At 41.7% G+C, this 24000-nt stretch overlaps 1 protein-coding gene across 1 annotated transcript in view; it reads left to right on the top strand.

The window, feature by feature from the left end:
• Positions 1-24000, top strand: part of LOC115371839 (Down syndrome cell adhesion molecule-like protein 1 homolog) — a 65611-nt gene continuing 41611 nt past the window's right edge. Inside the window, exons 1-3 of the mRNA XM_030069401.1 lie at positions 1-223; positions 10376-10696; positions 15494-15640. Coding sequence (XP_029925261.1) covers positions 1-223; positions 10376-10696; positions 15494-15640 — 691 coding nt within the window. The remainder of the gene's footprint in view (positions 224-10375; positions 10697-15493; positions 15641-24000) is intronic.

The following is a 24000-nucleotide window of genomic DNA, read 5'->3' as shown; positions in this document are numbered from 1 at the left end:
ATGGGCGGGGCTGTGGCTCCTCTCATTTCCCCTCCATGCTTAGCGGGGCGGCAGGGCTGGAGAGACCTCCGGGGAGCACAGTCGCCAGTCCAGCACGGAGACCCGCCTGGCCAAAAAACTGCGCCGCACACTTGCCAGGATTGCCAAATATTCCTCAAAAATATACCTGCTATTTATGGCATGTGGCTTGTAACTTTACTCCTGCTGTACTCTCTCCAAGAAGGTAAGACAAAAAAAAACTGTTGACATATTTCACATCTTAACCATTGAACACTGAAGTCTTACCTAATTTTAATTAAATTAAAAGTGACAATCAAACTAAAAAACAGCATAATCAGTTGCTATAAATAATATGCATGGTCTTTTGCTTTGATCTAATCTATGGTCGGATGCCATCTGATGAGGACTTGAAAAGGATATTACTCTTTAAATCAAATGTATCAGTTTACCGCAGCGGCACAGGTAAATATTTTAAGTGTGAAGGTGTAAAGTGTGTTTTTCCCCCCTGGCTGTTGTGTGGTTGTATCTAGCGGCCCATGATGCCACAGATGGTGCTGATACCATGGATTGTTTTCGCATTACCAACTCCAGTTATGAATATGTAAAATGGCTGAATAGGGAGAATGAGGTGGAAATACAGAGAGGGAGAGAGAGAGAGAAAGAGAAATGAAAACATCCATACAGGCCGACATTTATTTGAATTGATTACCGTTCAGACACATTAACTCTCTTGTAAAGTTTTCAAGTGGATGCTATATATATCTAGATCTATATGTATATATTTTTAGATTTTTATTGCTTTCATTGTGTAGCTTGTGCTAATTGCAGCTGTTTTGGGACTATGTTGAGCACAGGCGCTCCATTCCAGAGGGATGCCCTTATTTTTTGGGAGGTGATTTTGATGGAATTTATGGGCAGAAGTCTTATCCTGCTGTATTAAGACAGATTGTTGCCATATTTAATTGGATGACTAATAAAAAAAAAAAGGCCTTTTAAACAACGGCTTTAATAGTTTAATAGGCTTGTCTACACCCACATAGCCTGTAATTAGTGCATTCACATTTTCCATCCTATTTAATTAATTTGATATTGTCTGTTTTTTCTTTGGCTTCATTTTAGTTCTAAATAAGGCGATTTATTTGTTAAAAATTATTATTTTTTCGTATTTCTTGTTCAAAATGCAGCAAATCCCTGACCCTATTACCAAGTTGATCTTCTGCTATTACAGTGCATTATGATAATCCTGAACAAATCTACGTGGAAAATAACAGAAAATCAACATTAACATCTCTGTCTGAGGGCATTTTATGCCCCTTTGTTTAGTCTGCCTGTTTGGAGCCATGTTTATATATTATGCATTCATTATTAGCACGGGCCTTGTGCAGGTGCAAATTTATTTATATTAAAGTCAGGCATATGGCGAATTATCTGGAAGTGGTAATATTACAGTTTTCGATGCAAATCAGCCCCCCGTAGATCAATTTAGACTGCCATAGGCCCACAGCAGGTTCTTATGTCATTTTAACTTCTGCCATTTTTGCATGGAGGATTGGCCTATTATCATTATTTTTCTTAGTGTCGGAGAATGATGAAAATTATAGCCACATATGCATTACTATAAATATACATTACTATGTGTGCTTCTTGTGTTTTTTTATTGCCTGTGCTGTGTTTGTCCTCAACTCTCAGCTGTCAGATGTTTGCTGTTGATTTACAGCAATTATGTAACTTGAAAGATGTGATTTCGGAGCAGCGTTCAAGAGGTCTTTTAAATTAAACAATATGCTTAAATGTATTTCACCAAATGAGAAACTCCAGGGGCGTGGGTGCAGATTATAGACGAGCCCGGTCGTTTTCCCCGCTAATAGCGCACCTGGACCCCGTGGACGTGTACGCGCGCGCGTGCCTTAAGCGCGCCAGGTTTTTTCCGTGTGTGTTGATTCGTGGGCGCGCGGAGCAGGGATGTAACGGGGACACCCCTGTTGGTTTTGTTGTACACAACATTTTGGAATTGTTTCAATTTGGTGACGGTCAGTCACCTTATTCTGGATCCGTTACAACTGACTGTGCATTTATTTCTACAAAAGTAGACCTTTCACACGAAAAAAAAATCACATGAATTGCTTGTCAAAGGAAATAATGATGTTAAAATAAGTCAAAGACACACTCAGACGTGCAGTGTTATCGAGGAGGCAATCAAGGCAGGGTATAGGTATTTAACGGATCTTTTAAAAATCCGCTAAAGTTGAAAAACCAGATAATAACAGCATTTTGTGTGTTTTTCAATGGCTCTTCCTGCCATTTGAAATGTTCTCTTAAAGGAGGAATTTAAAATGTATTCAGCGAGGGATTTCAGGTTGTATATTGTTACTAATCTCAATATATCACAAACCAAAATGCGTTTTGCCAAAATTTTAAGTCGAACTGGGATTTTTACTGAATTGTGGATTAATTAGCCGCCCAATTAACCAATGCATCCAGAAGATCGAGTGTATCATGGTTCCGAGGCTGTGCTGGCCTGCTGAGGGCCTATTTTGCAGCTCAAGTTTAAAATCTGATATATAACATTAAAGAAAAAAAAAAGAAAAAGAAAAAGAAAACAGATGTAGCGGTCAATTGTTCAAACAACGTAGGAATTCAATTTAATTTTCAAAAGCGTGTGTAAAACATTTTTAAAGGGGTTAAGGGTGGGAGAGCATCCTCTCCACCCCTCAGCTCTCACAAATAGAAATATGCAAAATTGCCCCATACGCCCTCCCCTTTCTCCTCGTCGAAATCCCTGTGTTACCATAGGCGTCACAATTAAAACTGCAGTCTGAGGCACCACCCAATGACAGAGCTGTGTAGTCCAGATGGGTGCCAGTCATTACCTATGCAGGGTTCAGGCTTCCATTTTTACCCCATTAAAGGTGTTCAAACCTGCCATTATTTCATTTCTCATATAAAAACATAAATTATCCCTCTTAAAGAGGCTTGAAGGGGAAATCCTGGGCTCACACTGCAATTTTAGTTGCAATATCATGAAAGTCTATGTAATATAGTTTTGGTTTCTATTAATTTGAAATTAGAGGGTAATCTAAATCTTCAGGCAGATCAAAATGTCTTGTCTATTCAGAAAATTGGAAAGATCATGTTTTTTTTTTCTCTGTTTTTTTTTTTCCTCTGTGTGTGTGTGTGTGTGTGTGTGTGTGTGTGTCAGAGTCTAATGACTAACCAAATAACCTGATTGATAAGTCACGTCCCCTTAAGTCAACACTAAAATATGGGAAGGGGCAGTGTGTATAATTTAGCACAAGTCTCAAATAAATCATCAATTTCTACACTCTCAGGTTGATCAGTTTGGTTGCCAAATGGCGAGCAAAGCGTGCTGGTGTAACGAGCATGGAAACGCAGCTCATTACACTCGCCACCTCACCAATAGGATGTCACAGCTCTGTCACAGGCGTTCCTGCTCTCCTATTGGCCCTCATGTCTAGTGTAAATCCCAATGACATTGTGAAAAAAGAATTAGTCATTTCAAAAAAGAAATACAAATAAACAACGTCAACATTAGGAATGAAATTTCCAGGGGCATGAATCTGATATTAACCATTCTGAATAATGCAGTGCTGACGCAGATGCCCAAATTGGACGCCAGTCCTCTTGCAGATTTGATTGGGCACTGGGGCTGCACAATTTGGGATGGACGGTGCGTTCGGCAAATGTCAAATCTCTGAAGCAAGTAGTTGTTTTTGTTGGATCTCTCTCTCTCTCTCTCTCTCTCTCTCTCTCTCTCTCTCTCTCTCTCTCTCTCTCCCTCTCCCTCCCTTCCTCTAGCAGTAAAACTCCCCTCCCTCTCTCTCCCTCATCACTAGGCAGAATTAAAGGTTGGGGGAGGGGCAGTTTATGCAGACTGTGCTGGGACTTGTGATCCACAGATTTGATATTCACATTAAGAGAGAAACTGGCTGCTTTGATGTGAGGGAGAGCAAGTCCCAGGGGACTGCTGAAGTAGCACACTTTTTTACTGACACAGCACGGGCCAGGGGGTGGGGGTGGTGGTGGTGATTGGGGGTGGGGGGGGTGAGGGGGTGAGGGGGGTGATTGGGGGGACAGGGTGTGTAGAAGGAGTAGGGTGTGTGGAGGGGGGGCATACCCCTGCTTTGATTAGATGTAACCCCAACAACCTTCCCCCACCCCTCCACCCACCCAACTACCTATTTATGCCAGACCCTAAGGATTATCTGTAAGCTTGCACCTATCTCTGTCTTCTCTCTTTCTGTGCATCCCACCACATTCAATTCACACCCCTCTGTGCATCTCCTCCTACCTCCCCCTCACTGGTTTATGTTTCCTTTGCTCACACACACTCGCACAAATGCATCACACGCAGCTAGAGCAAACGTGGATTTCAACTTTGAGAGTCTCCTCCTTGGTCCGTCACAAAGCACAAGTTTGCAAAGAGATGGAGAGATGGCAGAGGAGTGGAGGGATGTGGGGAGAGAGAGGAGGAGGAGGAGGAGGAGGAGGAGGAGGAGGAGGAGGAGGAGGAAACGAAGTGCACAACACAGGAGTTAGAGTCAGCCTGAAAATAACACTACATCTGTTTCCATAAGGGCTGGCACTCCGTGATGTGTGACAAAGGGAGAAAGAGAGGCTGTAGTTGGTTGACATGCTTATAACGCTTAGCAGTGGTGTCATGGTATTTGAATTCTACTTTTGACCTCTGTGGCATGCAACCTTTCCTATCATCGTCTTTTGTAAATAAAATAATTAAACCGAGAAAGAAGGAGAAAGATGGAGATGGTGGTAGAGGAGGAGAGTTCAGTGATGTGTGTGCACATGAGCAAAAGGTTGAAGTGGGAATGAAGCGGAGGCAGAGAGAGGGAGAGAGGGGGGGAAGCGGAAGGACGTGTGTGTGGAGGTATTATGCATTTGGGTGCACTGGGTGTGAGACTGTGTGTATGAAACGGTGGGGGATCTGGTGTTTGTTTACTTGCTCATCACAATATAGTTGTGAGCGTGCACGTGCGTGCGCGCATGTGTACACATCCTCATGTGCACTAGCATACTGGAGAGGCGTAGATCAGCTGCATTATGCATGATGAAGCCTTGCATAGGTTATGACTTCTGCCTCTCTGACATACATATTCATGGAGGGCTCTCCGGCACAATGTATAAAATAGTGGCTGTGACTCTGACAGGCTGAGCTGGGCTCCACCGGCGCCATCACTAGGCTTCAGTGCAGTGAACACTCTCCAGCAAAGGGTGGTTGCAGCTGTATTTTTCTGTTTCTGAAGGCAGCATGTGCAGACGGGCTGGCGGCTTGATTACATGGCAGTGGCGTTGATCCCCCAGGATTCCACAGCTTTGGTCAATAGAGTTATGAGGAGTCTCTTCATCCTCAAAAGAGAACGCATCACTTAGAGTGGCTGTGATATTGTTAAGTCAGTTATCACAGTTTGGTGTCGGGGTGGGTTTATACTGAAGTGACCCTCTTCTTGTGTTCAATTCTAACAGCCTTTTTCCAAATTTGGATAAGTAAAAGGAAGATGCACATCCAAGAGACATGATCAGGTGCAGGGCAGAAAGAGCATGCAAGCAGAAAAATAGTCTGCACACTACATGGTTGCGCCTAATAATAACGATAATAACAATAACAATAAAAAAATTAAAAAAAAAACTTTGGACAAACTATCATCTCACACGTATGTGGAATTGACAACAATATGGTATTAGCTGCTGTAAAATACGGTAGAAGAACATCTCCATGACATGTTGAATTCCCAAAGGCGAAACAAAACTAACGCACTGCTGCAGCTGGTTTGTAGCTTCTCTTGGGAACATGCCAGTCTGACAGTCTTCAAACTAAACAACAAGCTTATTGGCAGGCCGGTCACTATATTTCCTTGTCACAACCCTGTAATCAAGCCATACACATATTTTGTCCTTTTCATTCACCAAATTCTGTGTAGCCACTAGACTTGGTGATGTAAAACTTCAATAGGATAAGAAGTGGATTGGTAGCATTCTCATGACTGTGTGAGGTCCAGGATTGATCCTGTGAGTAAAAAATTTAGGCTAATGTCGGGGTCTGATTGGATGATTTGCTCCATCACTAAGCCTAACCGTTGCTTTAATCAAGCTTTTCCTTGCTTAATCACAATCTGAGCAAAAAACTTGGCCGTTAGACAATAATCTATCTGGCTAATGTGCCTCAGTTGTAATGTACCTGTGGTCATAATGTGATGTCTTAATGATGCCATGCCTGGCCACACCTGACCAAACAGCAGTTTTGTACCTTATCACTTGCTAGCTTCATTTCCCTTTAATGGACTCCATTGGCATGGTGTTCATTCACACACCACATTTCTTGTGGTGATCTGCACACACTCAAATGAACACTGTGCCCCCTTTATATGCACACACACACACACACACACACACACACACACACACACACACACACACATTTTTGTGCCTTTTTCACAAATGTCCCTGCATGCCATTTAGCCATATTTGCTCACTTCAGCAGAAATGAGTGAGGGTCTTTTTGTTATTTTTTTTTTCTTTCAAAATCCAAATTTGTGTTAAAGTTTCTAAATTTGGATTGTAGAGTGTGCCATTCCAGCGAGGTTAAATTGTTGTATTGTTTCTTTTTCAGTTGCAGCTTTCAAGTGCCAGTGCCACCATGGCAACCCGCTCTGTCTCCTCCCAGTGTGACTGAGTGCTTAGAGCTGCTTTTGGAGTGTGCATGTGCATGCGTTGATGTGTATGCATATATGTGTGTGTGTGTGTGTGTGTGTGTGTGTGTGTGTATTGTGTGAGTGCATGTGTGGTGCGCCTGGTTTTGACAGGCTCTGAGTGGTGGGAGTTTGCTCTGATCCCCTTTCTATTCCACTTCCCACTCCATCAGTCCCAGCACTCCCCAGCCCCTCAGTGCCCAGGCCCCCAGGCCAAATAATCTACTATGTGAGAGGTTCACCCACTGCCCAGCCCCCCCTAAGCTCTCAGGGTGACCCCAGTCTGCCTTTAGCCCCTTCACTCCTCTACTTTAGTTCTGTCCCCCCATTGGGAGATTATAGATATTGCAATCTTTAATATGGGCTTTATGCTCAGGGGCCATTATCAGTAATCTGCAGAGGGGAGGGAGTCTGACCTGGTTTCTGCAGCCCACCACAGGACTGCCAGACACATTTCATATACCATCTGTAGCATGCTGCCCAGCTTTATCAATCTCTACTCCCAGCTATGGAGGGGAACTCTACTTTGAAAGAAAGCTGGAATTATTGACTAACCCCTTGGATGAAACATAAAACTGCATCTTTCCTCAATCCAGTGCAGTGAGCGTGTTCATGGTGCTGATTACGTCTGCCATGCTTTTTTTTTGTTAATGTTTTTCCATCAACGTCACCCAGGGCTTAAAGTCACAGTGCGTTAAAGACATTGGCATGAACAGCCTGACGAATAGATACTTTCACAATGAGTCAAGCAACATCATACGCACTTAACAAGGGCTCTTTAGTCTCTATTCTTTTTGTAATTTAATGAAACAATATCCCAAACTTAACAGCATCTGGCCAAGGGTGGTTAGTTGTAAGTTTGGGATTTGGGACTAAAATTCTTGTTCGTGGTTGATACAACCACTTTAATTCTTATGCTAAAAACAGCTATGAATAGCTAATGCTGTTCTCGTACAATGTGAACAGTGGAGATAATTCTGCTAGTCCTCTTTCCTCAAATGGACACTATGATAATACTCTTCGAAAATAATTTCCCAAAGCTTTTTCGGAATAACAAAAAGCTCATAATGGCAGCTTTCTGAACCCTCACAAGTGCTAGATAATAATAACAAATAATTTAATGATTTTTTTAAGCATTTCACACAGATGTTTTATCTGTATCAGAGAACATGCTAATGTTGGCCACAACACTGAATGCATACCTTGTGTAGGCAGGGAGCAGCTGTGATACTTGCACATATGTTACCTACTGTTATTGATAGTGATGGTTGTTTACACATTACAAATGGGTTAGTTTATGAATTTAAAGGACTGTCAAGGACTGTAAGAGGTAGGCAAAAATATATTATTTCCCATGTTGCTGAGGGATGAATGAGCAAACACATCTTCTTACACGTAGTTTGTGGCCATGTTGGTGAATCAAAAGCAGGAGAAGAAAAACTGTTGACTTGGTCTTCTGACTAAATCCTATTTATTATTCATCTTCTTGTTTGGTGGCTACAAGCATGGCTTATCTACATTTTTGCAAAGGTTGGAGGCACGTGTAACATATAGGCAACATTTTTCCAGAGGAGTCGATCCCAGCTTGTGTGGTTAAACTGAAGTGGACCAGCAGGGGACACAGAAGACCTGAAACAGAGTAGAGCCTTCACCTGGAGTGACACAGGGATGCTTGATGAGCAGCTCTACTGAAAAGGGTCAAATTGCAGTGATCCTCCAAGAAAATTATTTTGTTATTTTTGTGTTTGATTTTATATGTGAAGTAAGACCATGTTTGTCTGTTAAATCCAAGGACTAAACTGAAATAGTGACGTTTAATAAATACATATGTTGCAATAGATATGCTTATATTGCTGCTTTATATTGGGAAGTGGCCGTCTCCACCCTTAACACCTATATTTCAGTGGCTGAAAATAATACTAACACTAATCTATGTATGCACATATGTATGTATGTGTATGTATCTATCTACCTATGTATCTATCTATCAAATGTCACTGCTGAAACACAAATACTGCACCATGAGGCTGATTTTGGTCACACCCCATATTAATTTGACCAGGAAGTAAGACTACATCCCTATCCATTCTGACCACAGAATCTGAAAATCATTGTGGCTTTAAGCTGTGTTTGCAAACCATGTCTATGCAAGCTGTTTCTGACTGATGCCTAAAATTAGTGAAGATTGCCACACATAAACAGGCACTACCAAAATAAATGGTAATGCTGTGACTTTGTGACATGAGGGATTTGGTGTTGAGTGACAAAATGTAACATTCTCTCTCAGTTATCTGCTCAAGTAATGTTATGAATGTGAAGAAATTATGTATTACAACCATCCAGATAGTGAATATATCAAACAAATGAAGGAGACATGAGTGGAATACAAAAATGATATGAGTCTGTGGACAACAAACCTCATAAAATGTATATAAAATGTATTTGCTGATAATATCATAATAGGCATGTTATTAGTAAGCAAAAAGGTATAGACTATGAAACTTGCAACCATACAATACTTGTTTATCAGTTATCCATCAAAATGCTATGACAATAATTGATTAATTGGACATGTAATTTTATAACTTAGTATCTATCTATCTATCTATAACTTAGTATCTACAGTAAATTGATATATTCAAATTTGCAGATCTTACGAAGAAAGACTGCATCTAGATTTTTTTTTGAAATTATTTAAAACTATTATTACAATTATTATTCAATTTGTTTTAAAATAAAAATAATAATAATCTTTAATGGTGCAACTCAAACTGCCATCACTTTGGGTAGTATTTACAGTGTGTTGAAAGATATTTACCCATATCAATCAAAACCTTCATTCTCATTTTATCCACTTGGATTTTTCTTTCTTTTATTTGTGTTGTGTTTTGAACAGAATGAACATGTAGTGATGTGGGGCTGGTGTGTATTGGCACTGGGCTACATATTAAGGTTGGTGGTTGGCAAAACTTTCCTTCTTCCCTTCCTCCTCTGCAGTAATATTTCCTTTCTGACCCTGAAAACTGGGGACTCCACCTCCTCCCTTCTTTTCCCGTCTCACTCTCCCTTCTTCTCTGCAAGAGCTAAATGTTTCTAATCTGAGTACCCAGGAACAACATTCCTGGCGTGTGCGTGTGTGTGTGTGTGTGTGTGTGTGTGTGTGTGTGTGTGTGTGTGTGTGTGTGTGTGTGTGTTAAATATGTAAGGAGATTAAGCAGACTTAAATCTCTGCGTCTGGCATACAAATTCCAATCACATAACCTATCAGAGTGTTTTCTCTCTCGCTCTCTCTCTTTGTTTGTGCATGTGTGCACGCGCACCGAGGTAACAGGCTCCTCCCCCCATCCACCTAAACCACCAAAGGTTTTAGCCCAAATCCCAGCTTTCTGCGTCACATGACTGATGTTTGCAGCTGGACATTTGACATACATTTGTTATGATTATTTTGCTACACATTTGAAGGACGTTGCAGCTCTGCCTGTCTTTCGTCCACGATTCTATGAAAGTGGCATTCAATTAACTTCTATTTAGACCTGCTTGTGTGTCTCTCGTGTTTACACAGTGTGTTCATTTCATTACAGATACCTGAAACTGCCCTCTCACCTCTACCTTGCCCTAGAACTGATGTTGTGTTGTTTGTTTTGCCCTGGCAGTACACAGTGAGGATGTGGGCTCTACCAGGCTGTACTTTGTGAATGCCTCCCTGCAGAGGGTGACCTACTCCAGCTCGGTGGGGGTGTCCCTGCCCTGCCCAGCAGGGGGCACCCCCAGTGCCATCCTGCGCTGGTACCTGGCCACCGGCGACGACATCTACGACGTGCCCCACATCCGCCATGTGCATGCTAACGGCACCCTGCAGCTGTACCCCTTCTCGCCCTCTGCCTACAACAGCTACATCCACGACAACGATTACTTCTGCACTGCCGAGAACCAGGCTGGCAAGATCCGCAGCCCCAACATCCGCATCAAAGCTGGTGAGTTAGATGGACAAGGTTGATGACAGTCTGAGGGATTGAAATTCTGATGGTGAAGAGAAAGAGAAAGACTGTGGGATCTGAAGGATGGAGATAGAGGAGTGGAATAAAGAGCAAAAGGCCACAGTGAGAGACGACACAAGAAAGTTTGCTAAAGCTTAAAGTAGAGCAGATGTGATTGGCAGCTGCAAAAAGCCTATCCAGCCCAATCCACAACCCACACACAGAATCACCTGCCCCAAAATAGCCCGTCTCGACCTGAACACAGACTGACCTAGAACACAGTCTACAGAGAGAACATCTGTATCCCATACGATGCCAGGGGACGGCCTTCCCCCACAGCTAATGGCAAACCGCTGTACGTTACACAAGAGCAACTTTTAATAGCAGCATCACACCGCCATCCTCGCTTTTACCATTGAATGACCATGTGCAATGACGCCTGCAGGTTTTCATTACAACAAAACACTACAGTAGATAAACCCACTAGTCAGTTCATCCTCTGTGACTGAGCGAGTGTTCAGGTGTGTAGGTAAAGAGTAGGACTGGAGAGGAAATCTGCAAACCTCTTGACCCTCCATGGCACTTAAGGCAATTTGATACCTCTGATCTAATGTGATGAAATCCAAAACATGACTGTTAGGGTGTTCACAGTAGTCACTTCTCATTTTACTTCACTCTCAGCTAGATGCACTGAGTCCAAAGTTGACTCTAGTTACTATGAAGATGAATCTTGCTGTTTGTGTATGGATGGGAATGGAGCTTAACACTGCTAGCTGATTGTGATAGACATGAAAATACAGGAGCAAGTCCATCCAGGCAGGAATTCTAAACCTTCCAAATGTGTGTGTGTGTGTGTGTGTGTGTGTGTGTGTGTGTGTGTGTGTGTGTATGGACGCAAAACATGAGTGTATCCAGTTAATGACTTTGGTTGTGAAGTCCCAAGATGCTAACCGTCATTAATTTAGGTCTTAGATAATGCAATCCACCCAACCATTTTCTCTACCCCTGTATCCTGTTCATAGATGAAATCTATCCCAGCAGGGAAACACCCAGGATGGATCATCAGTCCATCACAACTCGGGACTGAATTTAAATTTCAGTTCTAAAAAAATAATGAAAATGAAATAACTTCAACAAGATTTGTAAAGGATAAGTGACCATCCATTCATATTCATTACCAAGTTACAATTTCTTACCACTATTTATATATATATATATATATATATATACACACACACACATATACACACACACACACACACACACACACACACACACACATATATATATATATATATATATGTATATATGTATATATACAAATGCTGGAGATGTCTGATTAAAATGTTGCACATGTGCAAGGCATCCTTTGATGGTTAGTTGCAATCAATCAGCATTCAGTATGTGGCCTTACAAAACTGAATTTTTAAGCTCTAATTATTGAGCATACACTGTATATCCAAAAACTACCTCAGGCCCAGTCTTGGAACTAGAAGCAGTCTACATGATAATTACTGTAGTAATGAATTCCTTTCAGGTATCAGCAATCAACAGTCAGCAAATGACCACTCTTCATGAGTAGGTAATAAACGGCCCAGATGATAATTTTTGGGATAAGCTAACCAAAACCAATCCTGCCATTTTATTCTGCAGTCTGTCCTCTCTCATTTCCTTCTCCTCCCTGCTCCCTCATTCTTCACACTGTCCTCTTGTGCCAGACTAAATATAGCCACAGCACACTTCTTTAATTATCTCTCATTAACAAACCTAATTGGTGCATTCCATTGATTAGACTGAGTGAGGCCGCTTTAATAAGCTAGACCTCATCTAAAATAAAATAGTACATCTGGGGTTTGCTACCTCCAGCTCAAGGTGGAACACCAAGATGCGATGAAGTGTGACGAGCAAATTCACATAAAATTTACATAACAGAAATTTACTCCAAATCTTCACAGGCTCAAAGCTCCATCTACATGATAGTTTTACAGTATCTTATCCTCCCTTCAAGCCTCACTCCGCTCGCCCGCTGCCCATCATTCACATCAGGACAGCCTGTCCCCTCCCCCTTCCCTCCTGCTGTCAACATCTGTTTTCATATTCTGCCTCCCAACACCGACCTGAACTAATACTCATATTCATTCTAATACTAATACTAGCGCCAAGTTGAGGATTTGAGCCAGGACCCTGAGCTGCATGCCAGCCGGTTGCTGCCTTCATTACCACATGACCCAAAAGCCTGCCCTCAGGAGACGAGGGATTAGCATGAACCAAACATCCTGCAGCCAGTGGCTGGCATCTCTGGTCCGCAGGTTTGGGGCGGACAGTCGTTCCGAGGGTGTGGAGGGATAGTTTGAGGTGTCTGCATTGTGCCTGCGGTGGTATACCTGTGCATTTTGGAATTTGTTGACACACTGGCAGGGATCTCATCGTTTTAATTGCCCTGATGTGTCACAACTCAACCACTGTGGTCAAAATATTTATGTAAATTCACATCATCGTTTGCTGACTCAATATTCTTTCAACCTGATTTTATTCAACAGATTTGAATGGATATTTCTGTGTGAAGTGTACTCAGTGTTTTTTTTTTTCTGCAACAGGAAGGTATGCATGCTGCTATCATGTTTGTTACCAGGGAAGGGATTCCAAACCAGTTTCTTAGCAACCTTCAGATACGTCCTAGCTTTCATGTCATTTTACTAATGAGTCCCTGCTCATTCAGGAGAGTGTAAAATATTGCATGAAGCTGCATAAACTGTGAAGCACCAATACCCCATAGTTCCCCTTTGAATGCGCTATCCACGCCTTGCACCGCTCGCTGTTGCGTCCTCATCCAGTCGTGTACAAAAGAATAGATTGTGTGTCTCGTGTTGAAGCTGCAAAATAATTTCCATGATTATCCTGCTTAATAGCGGTTTGTGCCATTTAGGGTGAAAGCAGACGCAGGATTAGAGGAGTTCAAACAATGTGCAACTGTGGGCCAGTAATTTTCAATGAATAAATGTAGAGTGCTGTGGTAATTGATGAAAGATGGTTTTGCTCTAGAGTGTTAATGTGTTGTTTTTGATGATGTAAACAAAAGCATGTTATTGTTTTTGTTTGAGTCATTTCATTGTACCATTCACTAACAGGCCCTAACACGAAACTACTATAATATATGATTAGTATGCCATCTTTATGTTGACATAATTTCAGCAGATTTTCTGTTTATTTGGTTCAGAGATGTCTTTGGAAAGTTTTTTAACTCAATGGTCGCTGAGATTATTGACAATTGGACAAAAAGTGTCTTTTTCAACATGTTAAAACTGGTGGAATTCAGCACAATTTTTATACATTATATTATACTATTTTTTTTTTTTTCATTTTATGTTGAATATCATGCATCTATAGAGGCAATAAGGCAGTTAAGGTAAGTTTGAGTAAAGTACTGTCTTTTAATATTTTAAAGAATTGCACTTTTATCGTAGTCACAACAATGATGCAACTATACTAGTTCTTTAAAATTGTGTTTAGAAATCATAAAACACATTTACAGATGATGCATTTGAGTAAAAGGCAGCATGACACAAGGTACAAACGGAAAACATTCTTGTAATCAAGAGCTTGCACCAGAAAATATTTGATGGCTAAGAGCTTCGCCTCCACTTTTACACAAATTAGGATTTGAAGAATTGTCTCAGCAATTCAAAGTTTATCACTGTCCTGCATAGAGGTAAAGTCAATAATACTCTTTGGTACAGGAGTTTAATCTGCCGTTTGACCACACCAACACTGTGTCTGTTCTATGTTGTGCTTCATGGGAGGAAAACAAAGTGGATCTCAGGATTTCAAAACAATTGACCATGAATTAAACCAATGCCTCACCCCTACTTAGCCTCCAGGTGCAGGGCTTGAATGATATCTGTTTTTGAATCTCGATACCAGAGATGATTATGAAAGGAGATGCCGCACTTTGTCAGTTTACGAACTGACAAATTATTTTGAAAAACCAAAAATGGCGCTTGTCAAAAAAGGTGACTATCAACCAAACACAAAGTCAGAGTTTGCACAGGCACATAACTTTGATATTTACGAAGGATCTAATGGACAATAATGCTGCCGCCCAGTCAAGCCAAAACAAGCCCAGAAAAGACAGCCTAATGATAACTGAACTGAGAAAAATAATACAGTAAAAACAAAAAATTGCATGCTTTTGTAAAACATGCTCTATTGCCCAACTACTTGCTTGATATGATCGTCAGAGATAGGTGTTAGTGACTGAAAAATCGTATTTTTTCTGTCAACCCAAAGTCATTCAAAAAAAATGATGACTCAGTGTTGTTCACAGTTTGACAGTGTCAATAAAAATGGAAGGCAAATGACAACACATACACCAGAATGCCAGATATAGACAGCTCCCCATTCAAATTTATAGGGCTCTTGTGTTGTTGGTTGCAATGCTGCTGCTTAGGGATGTTTCATACATGTTGCTGAGTGCATCATCTCCTTTCATAATTCATTCCCCACAACTGACCATGAATTAGGAGCATAATACTGTCCTCCCCATTCATTCGGAGTGGTTTAGTGGTAGATTCACATTTACAAAAATGATGAGACAACAGCTAAATGAATGAATAGTGCATCACAGGTTTTCCAGGTTGTTTTGGAAGCAGGGAGGAACCTGTGTAATGTTGGTGTTGGACGGCACTGACCAGCTCATATCCCATCTTTAGCAAAGTGTCATTATCAACAAGCCGCCGTATCGGTCGAACCCTCAGAGGCAGAGCGCTCTCCAACCGTGTTTGTGTGTTTGTGTAGTTTTCAGGGAGCCCTATACCGTGCGGGTGGCAGACCAGCGCTCGATGCGGGGCAACGTAGCCGTGTTCAAGTGCCTCATCCCCACCGCTGTGCAGGAGTACGTCAGCGTTGTGTCCTGGGAGAGAGACACCGTTTCCATCGTCCCAGGTAAGAGGACGCTACTGGATCCGTGCCGGGGCGGTTAGAGGGAGGGGATTCATATGATTTATGTCATTATCTGTCTATATGTGTGTGTGTATGTGTGTGTGTGTGTGTGTGTTGTGGAGACATGATGATGCGCCGTTGTGCTCTACTGTTTGACCGGGCTCTTAACTCCTGTCTTCTGTCTGCTCACTGTTCTGGATCACTGACCCAGTCCTCCTCCTCCTCTCACTCCTCTCTCTGGCTGTTCCCTCTGTTTTCCTTCTCCACACATAGATTTTTTTTTCTCCTCTAACATTCAGCATTCACGTCTTTCGCTTAAATCCCGCCTCGCATGCGTGATTGGCGCCTCCCTCCCCTCTAGATTGGCTGTCTTCATTTTTAGAGCACAGCAGGTCTGTTGGACACGTTAAAGAGAGCTCTTCCAAGTTGCACGCCTCTGCCACACTTCTCCTCATCAGATCTATTTCTGTCCTCTCCCTCCTTGTCTCACCACCATGTCCTTGAAGAATAGTGCCACAATTAGAGACACTGGATGTCAATAGGACTGTGCCCCCACATTCGTCTTCATTAACCTCATTTGTGTGTGTGCGTGCAACTGTGTATGTGTGTGTGAGTGAGACAGAGAGAGAGAGAGAGACGGAGAGTGCAGTCTTTGTGTCTGTTGTAGTTTTTTATTTATACATATGTTTTGAATTTATTGTGTGATTTCCTATTGTGCACAGTGTAATGCATGCATGAGACTTGTTTTTAATACTAAAATTTGATGCAGTTTTTTAATTTGAAACACTTGAGTAACACTGTGGAAAAGAGAGATGATGGAAGAGAAAGAATGAACCAGAGAAAGAGAAGCAAGGAGGGTAGTAGGGCAAGAATAGCCTCAGGTCCTGGCAGATGGCGTTTTATATTATATGTATGCATAACACACAGACACTGAGTCACACACACACACACACACACACACACACACACTGAGGTTCTAATAGTTTGGGATTTCATACCTAATTTATGCTGTTGTTGTTGTTTTGATTTTATGTTATTTCCAGCATAGTTTTGATTTTTATTTCAGTGCAGTTTTAGTGCAGAGTTAATGTTGTTGTGGGAGCCTCTTTATGTCTTGCAGTTGACTGTATTGTATTTATTTTTTCACTAAATGAAATGACAGGTTAATTATTGACAGGAAGGTTGTAATGTGGTTATTATTGCCAAAATTCAGTACAGAACTGTTTTTGTATGACAGTTTGTATCAAAACACTGATAGTAGACATGGGGCTGTATTCACTTTCTGATGCACTGTCTGCCCTAATCTGCCCTAACCATAGTCCTTGCTTTAATTTTGGTTTTTAGTATTAAACACTTCACATATCACCTCAAATCACATATTGATTCAGATTTTATTTTTGTGAGTTTTGAGAATGATATTATCATCATTCTCTGTACACTATATTTTTTTTTGAAAATATTGAAACTATTGAAAGGTTGACTTCACTTTTGCCTTGCTCTGCCTCGGCTCTTCAACTCCTGACTCTACACTTATTTCTCCACAGTCATGTTTGGCTGTGTATGAGAAGATGTCAGTCCCTTGCTTGTTTTGCTGTAGATTTCTGCACAGAGGTACATTTCGTTTGCATACGCCAGTCTCTGTGTGCATTTCACGTTTGTGTGTATGCGGTGCTTCTGTGCATACCGTCATGTGGCTGCTGTGTGTAATTAGGGGTATATAGGTCAGTTGATGAGCAGTGAGTGTGAGGATCAGATGTTGAACATGATGAGCTGCTCACTGAACTCAGTGTTGCCTTCCCTGCAAAAGCAGCGCACATAAACACAATGTAAACAGCAGCGTGACGTCACACCTAACACCACACACACACACGCAGAGTGTTCCCAGGATTGTTGTGTTCAACCTTGACCGTGACTCGCCCCAATCAACATGGGAGACACTGACCTAATCATCATAACCACAAAGCAATACAGTAATCTCTTTGAAACACACCACATCTGCCGTACAGTTCCTAATCTGCACAGAGCAGTATATGCAATCTGAACATCGCACTCTCTTGCGCTCTCACATGAACGCACAGGAGATACAGAGACATGCATGCGCGAACACACACGTGCACACACACACGATGAAGATCCACATACACGTGGCTTTATAAACAATCTGATGGATCCCCGGACTCTGCATGTGTTATTGAGTCTGATCTGCAACTCTACAGCGAATCATCTTTTTGTGTTAACATCCCCAGACAAAAGCTCTCACCTTGCCCACTCTATCCATGACATGGTCACTATCCTGTCTCTCTCTCTCCTCCTCTCTCTCTCTCTCTCCCTCTCTGTCCTGCTAGTGAAGCATTGCCTAGATGGGTCTAACAGAGACAGGAAAATTAAAATTTATTTCTTGAGTGAAAGCTGTCTTCATATGCCAGGAATTTCGAGGTCCTTCACAGTGTTTCTTGTGCTTGTGTATGTGTGTGTGTGTGTGTGCGTGTGTGTGTGTGTGTGTGTCAGGAGGAAGCCGGCCCCGGCTGCTTGTGCACCCAACAACAACACCTGTCCATAGTCTGTATCCACTAAGGAATATCACTCAACTGATTTGAATAATCAAGGCAAAATCACAGTGTATGATAGAGCGGCATGCATTTATCTGCACATTCCAATGTGAATGAAATGCATTCATTCATTCATTCATTCATTCATTCATTCATTCATTCATTCAGTGTCTTTAACTGTTCATACCTATACCAAGGTCTGGAGCCTATCCCAGCATGCACTAGGTAATAAGCAGGGAAGCACCTTGGCAGGTCACCAGTCCATCACAGCGCTACGACAGACATACAGACAAAGATATGTAATTTCCAGTCCACCTGCCTTGCATGTTGCTGGACGGTGGAAGGGAATCCACTCCAGTAAGGATGCTGTTTTCTGACAGCACGATTTGTTTTCTCTTATCTCTGCAGTTTCTTGGTAAGAACTTGAAACCCCTTTGAACCAAAGTCTGATGTTAATGTAAAATAGTTGGAACTGCTGCATCATTCGATTAATAAACGGGGGAGAAATTAAGTGCCAGAGGAGTCTTTGCCCAAAGTTGAGTCCAAAACTGAACATTTTCTCATTCTCCCAAATGACCTTGCTGGCAGAGTGAGTTGCATAAATAAGGTTGCATAATAACACTAAAAACATCACTAAAGTGTGTGCCCAGAGTTAGTTATGTGGTCAAATCCCCCATGTCTGGAACAACATGTCTGCCCGCCCACTAACCTGTGCTTGAATCCTTTGTGTGATTTGTCCTGTGTTTCCTCCATGTTGTACTCCTCTCTACTTCCCCAATATCTAAAGAAAGAATAGGCACACTAAAGTGATGAGGTGATTCCCCTTTTAAGAAAGCAAAAACTAATCGCATCCATATATTTCATCATCTGGGGATATTACTCATGTCTTCTCAAGGAGGAATCATTAGGTGCCAACCCTGATCAGTAGCAGGATCACATACTAGTATGAAAGTAGAGCTCATGACATAACACGACACGACCTCGCCCTCTGAACCCCAGCAGGTTCCTATTTTGTCATACACACATGCTCCCCATCTGGAGCCCCAAGACTCAAAACTGCACGTGTATATGTGTGTGTGGGTGTTATGCGTGTATATGTCTGCCTGTGCGTGTCCCCTTGCCTGCCCCACTTTCCTGTCCAGCCAGGATAGCAAGGGGTTTAAGAGGGGAGGGGTGCAGACTGACCTATTTCCCTCTCACTCCCCTGTCCCGCTCCATCCCTGTAGCTGAGCCTCAGATATGTCTGACCCTCAGGAGACAATGGAGGCCGGCCGCTCTGAGCGCTGATCTGAAGTAGGAGAGTTGGAGCAGAGACAGAGAGAGACAGAGGGGCTGTGGGTGGGAATAAAAACACAGGGACACAGAAAGGTTCAGCTTGCAAATTGAGGCAGGCGCAGTCTAACCAGCAGAAAGCTAATGAGTGGCTCCGATGAATAGAGACTGGACCAGCAGATGGCTGCGGCCACATGGTGGTCCAGAGAAGATGCCCAGCCATGCTCTATCTATTCCACCTGCCACACAGTTTGGTCTTGTTTATGTATTTGCACAGCAATAAAACAGTGATGTGACACACAAAACACAACGTTAAAACGGTGGGAGGTACTACGAAGAAATCACAATTAAAGGGATTAGCAGATTTTTTTAAAGGATGATAAACTCAGTTGAAATGTGTATTTTCTTACTTAGTATTGCTCTTGAGCACTATCTTCATTACTCACCAAGATTTGAGAGTTCAGTCAATATCTAATAAAATGCAGTTTATGGAGCTGCATTTTCTACAGTAATAGATTCCAGCAGGACTGTGTGGCTTTTGTTCCCCATGTAGAGTAACTTAATATTGTAATATTGTCCGGACACTGATAAGAGCAACCAGCTGTCCAGCAAAGTGAATATATCCTTCTTGTTGGAAAGGAAATAGAAATAAATCTTATACTTTGGAGTGGTAGAGCTGATGTGAGAAAGTCCACATCTGACTCCACTGCTAACTAAAGCTCCATCTAGCAGGGCTTTGCTCGCCTTTGCCTCTTGGTATAATAATATTGTTAGTGTTAATAATATTGGCAAAATAATCTTCAGTAAAATGGTGGAATTAGATCAAGGATCTGTGCAAAATTCACATGTCGTGCTAACAAACAGTCAACAAACAGTCAGTGTCGGTCCTGTTTGTTGAGGCTGGCAGAAGATAACAGGTGCAGTTGAAGCGTCAGTCAAAAAGAGGCGGGAGGAATAGAAACTGTGGTTGTGCTCTGATTGGATCGCTCCTCTCTTACCACAGCAAAACTGCAGGTTTGACTAAGGAGAAATCGACTGATAGGCCTCTCTCTGTGTAGAAAGGACGTCCAATTCTCACAGTTTTGTGATGGTTTCTACACCCAATGATGACGAAATCATTCTAATGAGAAACTGCATAATTTATGTTCCTATCCCTTTGGGAGATTTACACCCAGTCATCGTCAATACTCAGACCTACTGGTAGCCACTATGCCACATGTCACTCTTTCACCAATTACAGCTGCAGTCTTTTTCTATTCTCAACACTTTCTCAGTCAGTCAGCCTCATAAACCTTCTCGAGCTTGTTCTACTCTGTTCTAACCTGATGCACTTGTACAACACAACGAAACGTGTTTTGCATGCTTGTGTCATGGATTTCTATCCATAGAGTGGTACTGTGTTTGTATTCTACATTTTCTATTAACTGTGGTTAGAAGTAGGGTAGATTTAACCCTTATTTAACCTGCCAATGTTTAATGATTAATTGAAGTTAATATGTGCTCGGTCCTAATGGATGCTACCAGGCAGCCTGTAGGTCACTTACAGGCTACATTACAGATCGATCCTCCGCTCCCTGGGTCCCTGCTGAGAGCAAAGTGGTTTGACACAAGCACAGGCCAAGATATGTACACATGTAGACAAATGTAAAAACAGACATAACTATCTAGTGCCAGAGTCATTAATAGGAAAAAAAAAAAAAAAAAGAAGAGAATTACAGGCCCTAGGTCACTATTTGCAGCTTAATGATGTTTATGATGATATAATATCTGTTTTGTGAATCTTTGGCTTAACAGCGATTTGATTCAATTTACAATCTGGTAATTGGCGATTCAATTTAAGTATGTTTTTTTGTTTTGTTTCGATTTGATTTGATTTGAGTTTGTGAATCGTGATTCAAATCGACGATTTGATACAGTACTTTTCACCAAAATTTTATATCCGCTAAACAATATTCTGTGCAATATTCTGTTTGCTCTCGTAAAATATTTTTTTTAATGAATTGTGAATTTAAATTAATTTAATTAATCAATTCAGCACAAGTCAGACTGATTCATTCTAGTTATTTCTTTTAGCAGATTGACTCAGATGAATTTAAAATCATTGCATTGATGAATGAACAGTTACAGCCCTCAAAGGAGGCCTGCTTATAGGTGCAGTGAGATATATATTAAATAATATTTTAATTTTGATGTGCAAAACAGTTAAAATGTCACGGCTGATAATATAAATAAACTTGAATTTGTAATAGGCTTTTTTTCCTGCCAAAATAACAGGTATTGCACCCTTTTTATATACACAAATGTATGCCAAATACCAAAGCTCTTATAGTAATCTCAGTAATTCAAAAGTAACTATTAACTGGGCTCTGCTTTCAGAGATGGAGCTGCACAGAGATGCAGTCAAGAGGAAAAAAAAAGAGGAGAGGTGACAAAGAGAGAGGGACCTCATGGAGAGCAGTGGTGTGTTAGGACACGGTGTGTGTTTGTAAATCTGTGTTTGCGCACTCAGAGCAGGAATACATTAATAGATACACTTGTCTGGGACTCCACTGGCTCATGTAAACACCGGTCTGACACACACACTTGCTTCTAGAAAGCAGAAATGTACAAGTTCCCCACCCTACCCTACACATACACACACACACACACACACACACACACACACACTTCCCTTTGTCTGCTCTCTCCTCAATAACACAATAATGCCATTTTCTGAATTTGTGTGAAGTTGCCTGAATATGGAACGCTCATTAAACATTAACTCAGGATACATTAAGCCTGCGCTCCACTCTGCCCTGCACCGGCTGTCCTGTTGTGCTGCCTGGGTGCAGGACATGGTGTGACAGAGGAGGACAAGGAACACGTGGCATCCCGAGGGCGCGTGGAACATAACCCCATCGACTGTCATGGGCATGCAGGTCGCCCTCTCTCCCCCCTCTGGCCTCACATCATCCCTCCTCCCCTCCCATCCTCCTGCCCCTGTCCCATGTGAGAGGGGTAACATTAATGACAACGACTAAATCATGCAGCCAACCGTACCAGGATATTAGATACACACACACACACACACACACACACACACACACAGCCAATCACATCAAAGCTTTAAATTGATTGATTTGAAACAGCGCCTTGTTGCAAAATGATCTACAGTACCTAGGGGATTATGCAACAACACTGAAAACATCCTGCTATGCATCTGGCCTATTTTTTATTATTATTATTATTATTTTTAATTTAAATTTACATTTAAATCTGATTTCTAGTTACATAAATTCAGTAGATGACGCTGCTTTTTCTGTAAATTGTCCTGTTCGTTTTTCTGCATCCTTTTTGCCCCTCTCACGTTTGCCCCACTGTGCTGCAAGCAACTGGGTGCGGGGCAGAAACAGATGGGGCGCTGGCAGCCATCTTTTACTCAGTTAGGTTGAGTAGGCACGTGGGTGGGTGTGTTAATTAGCGCAAATAAGTGTGCATGTGTGCGTGTGTGTGCGTGTGTTGTGAGTGTGTGTGTGCAAGGGGCACAATAGGCGTAATTATCTCTGCTTGAGAGGCCCAGTTAAAGGGGGGAGTGCAGAGAGGCGGAGTTCAACAATGGCCCAACCACAGGCTTTGTGTGTACAGAGCAGAGGGCTGACAAGTGTCGCCTATTATTGACTATTTACACACTACTACACACGCCTGCTCACGTGCACTTACACAGAAATGCACACACGGGGCGGCTATCATCTTCTCTCTCCCCCGTCTTCTCTTTGTCTCGTTTTCTCTCTCTCTGTAACACACACAAACACAAAAATACTTGCTTATGCACACACACACACACACACACACACACACACACACGAGTGTTAGACTGTGTTTACAGTGCATCAGTGTATCAGTGTCAATCAGTATAAGAGGGAGAGATGGGAAAGCCCCTGCGAGCACATCACTCTGACAGAAATCTGGCCACTGTGTTACCCTCCAACCCTGACAGTGGAAGTGCAACCAAGACAGAGAGGAGGGGGGATAATCACAAATTGCACCCAAAATCAGATGGGAAATCTGGTTTCCAGCTGTAATTCATCACAGTCTAGTGATCATCTGGCTTAATACAAACTGGAACATGATCCTGAACTGCTTTAAGTCAGTAACAAGGATACTTTCAAATACTCTGGTGTGGCTTCCAGAGTTCACCTGAATTACATTATTATTATTATTATTATTATTATTATAGTAGTAGTAGTAGTAGTAGTAGTAGCATATTACATTATTAAATTTAAACATTACATTGTGATATATGGCACTGTTATTTTAAATGCCTTAGTATTCTTAACTTATGTTTACTTCAACTCTCGTTTTAAGCTGTGTGAAATGATTTTTGAATATTGAATATTCCTGCAGTTCAAATCCTCCCAAAACCATATTCTTGAGCAATGTCCTTTTTTGTTAAGTAATTTATGCTAAAGTATCAGATAACCGTGACCAATAAAATAATAAGAGGAAAAAAATAAAACATATTTTTATCTACTTTTATCTCATTCCAAACTGTAGGAGTCCCCG

This window comes from Myripristis murdjan, chromosome 14 (genome assembly GCF_902150065.1).
Source record: "Myripristis murdjan chromosome 14, fMyrMur1.1, whole genome shotgun sequence".
Classification (NCBI taxonomy): Eukaryota; Metazoa; Chordata; class Actinopteri; order Holocentriformes; family Holocentridae; genus Myripristis; species Myripristis murdjan.
The sequence above is the reverse complement of the archived record's forward strand: the minus strand, read 5'-3'. Positions and strand labels throughout refer to the sequence as shown.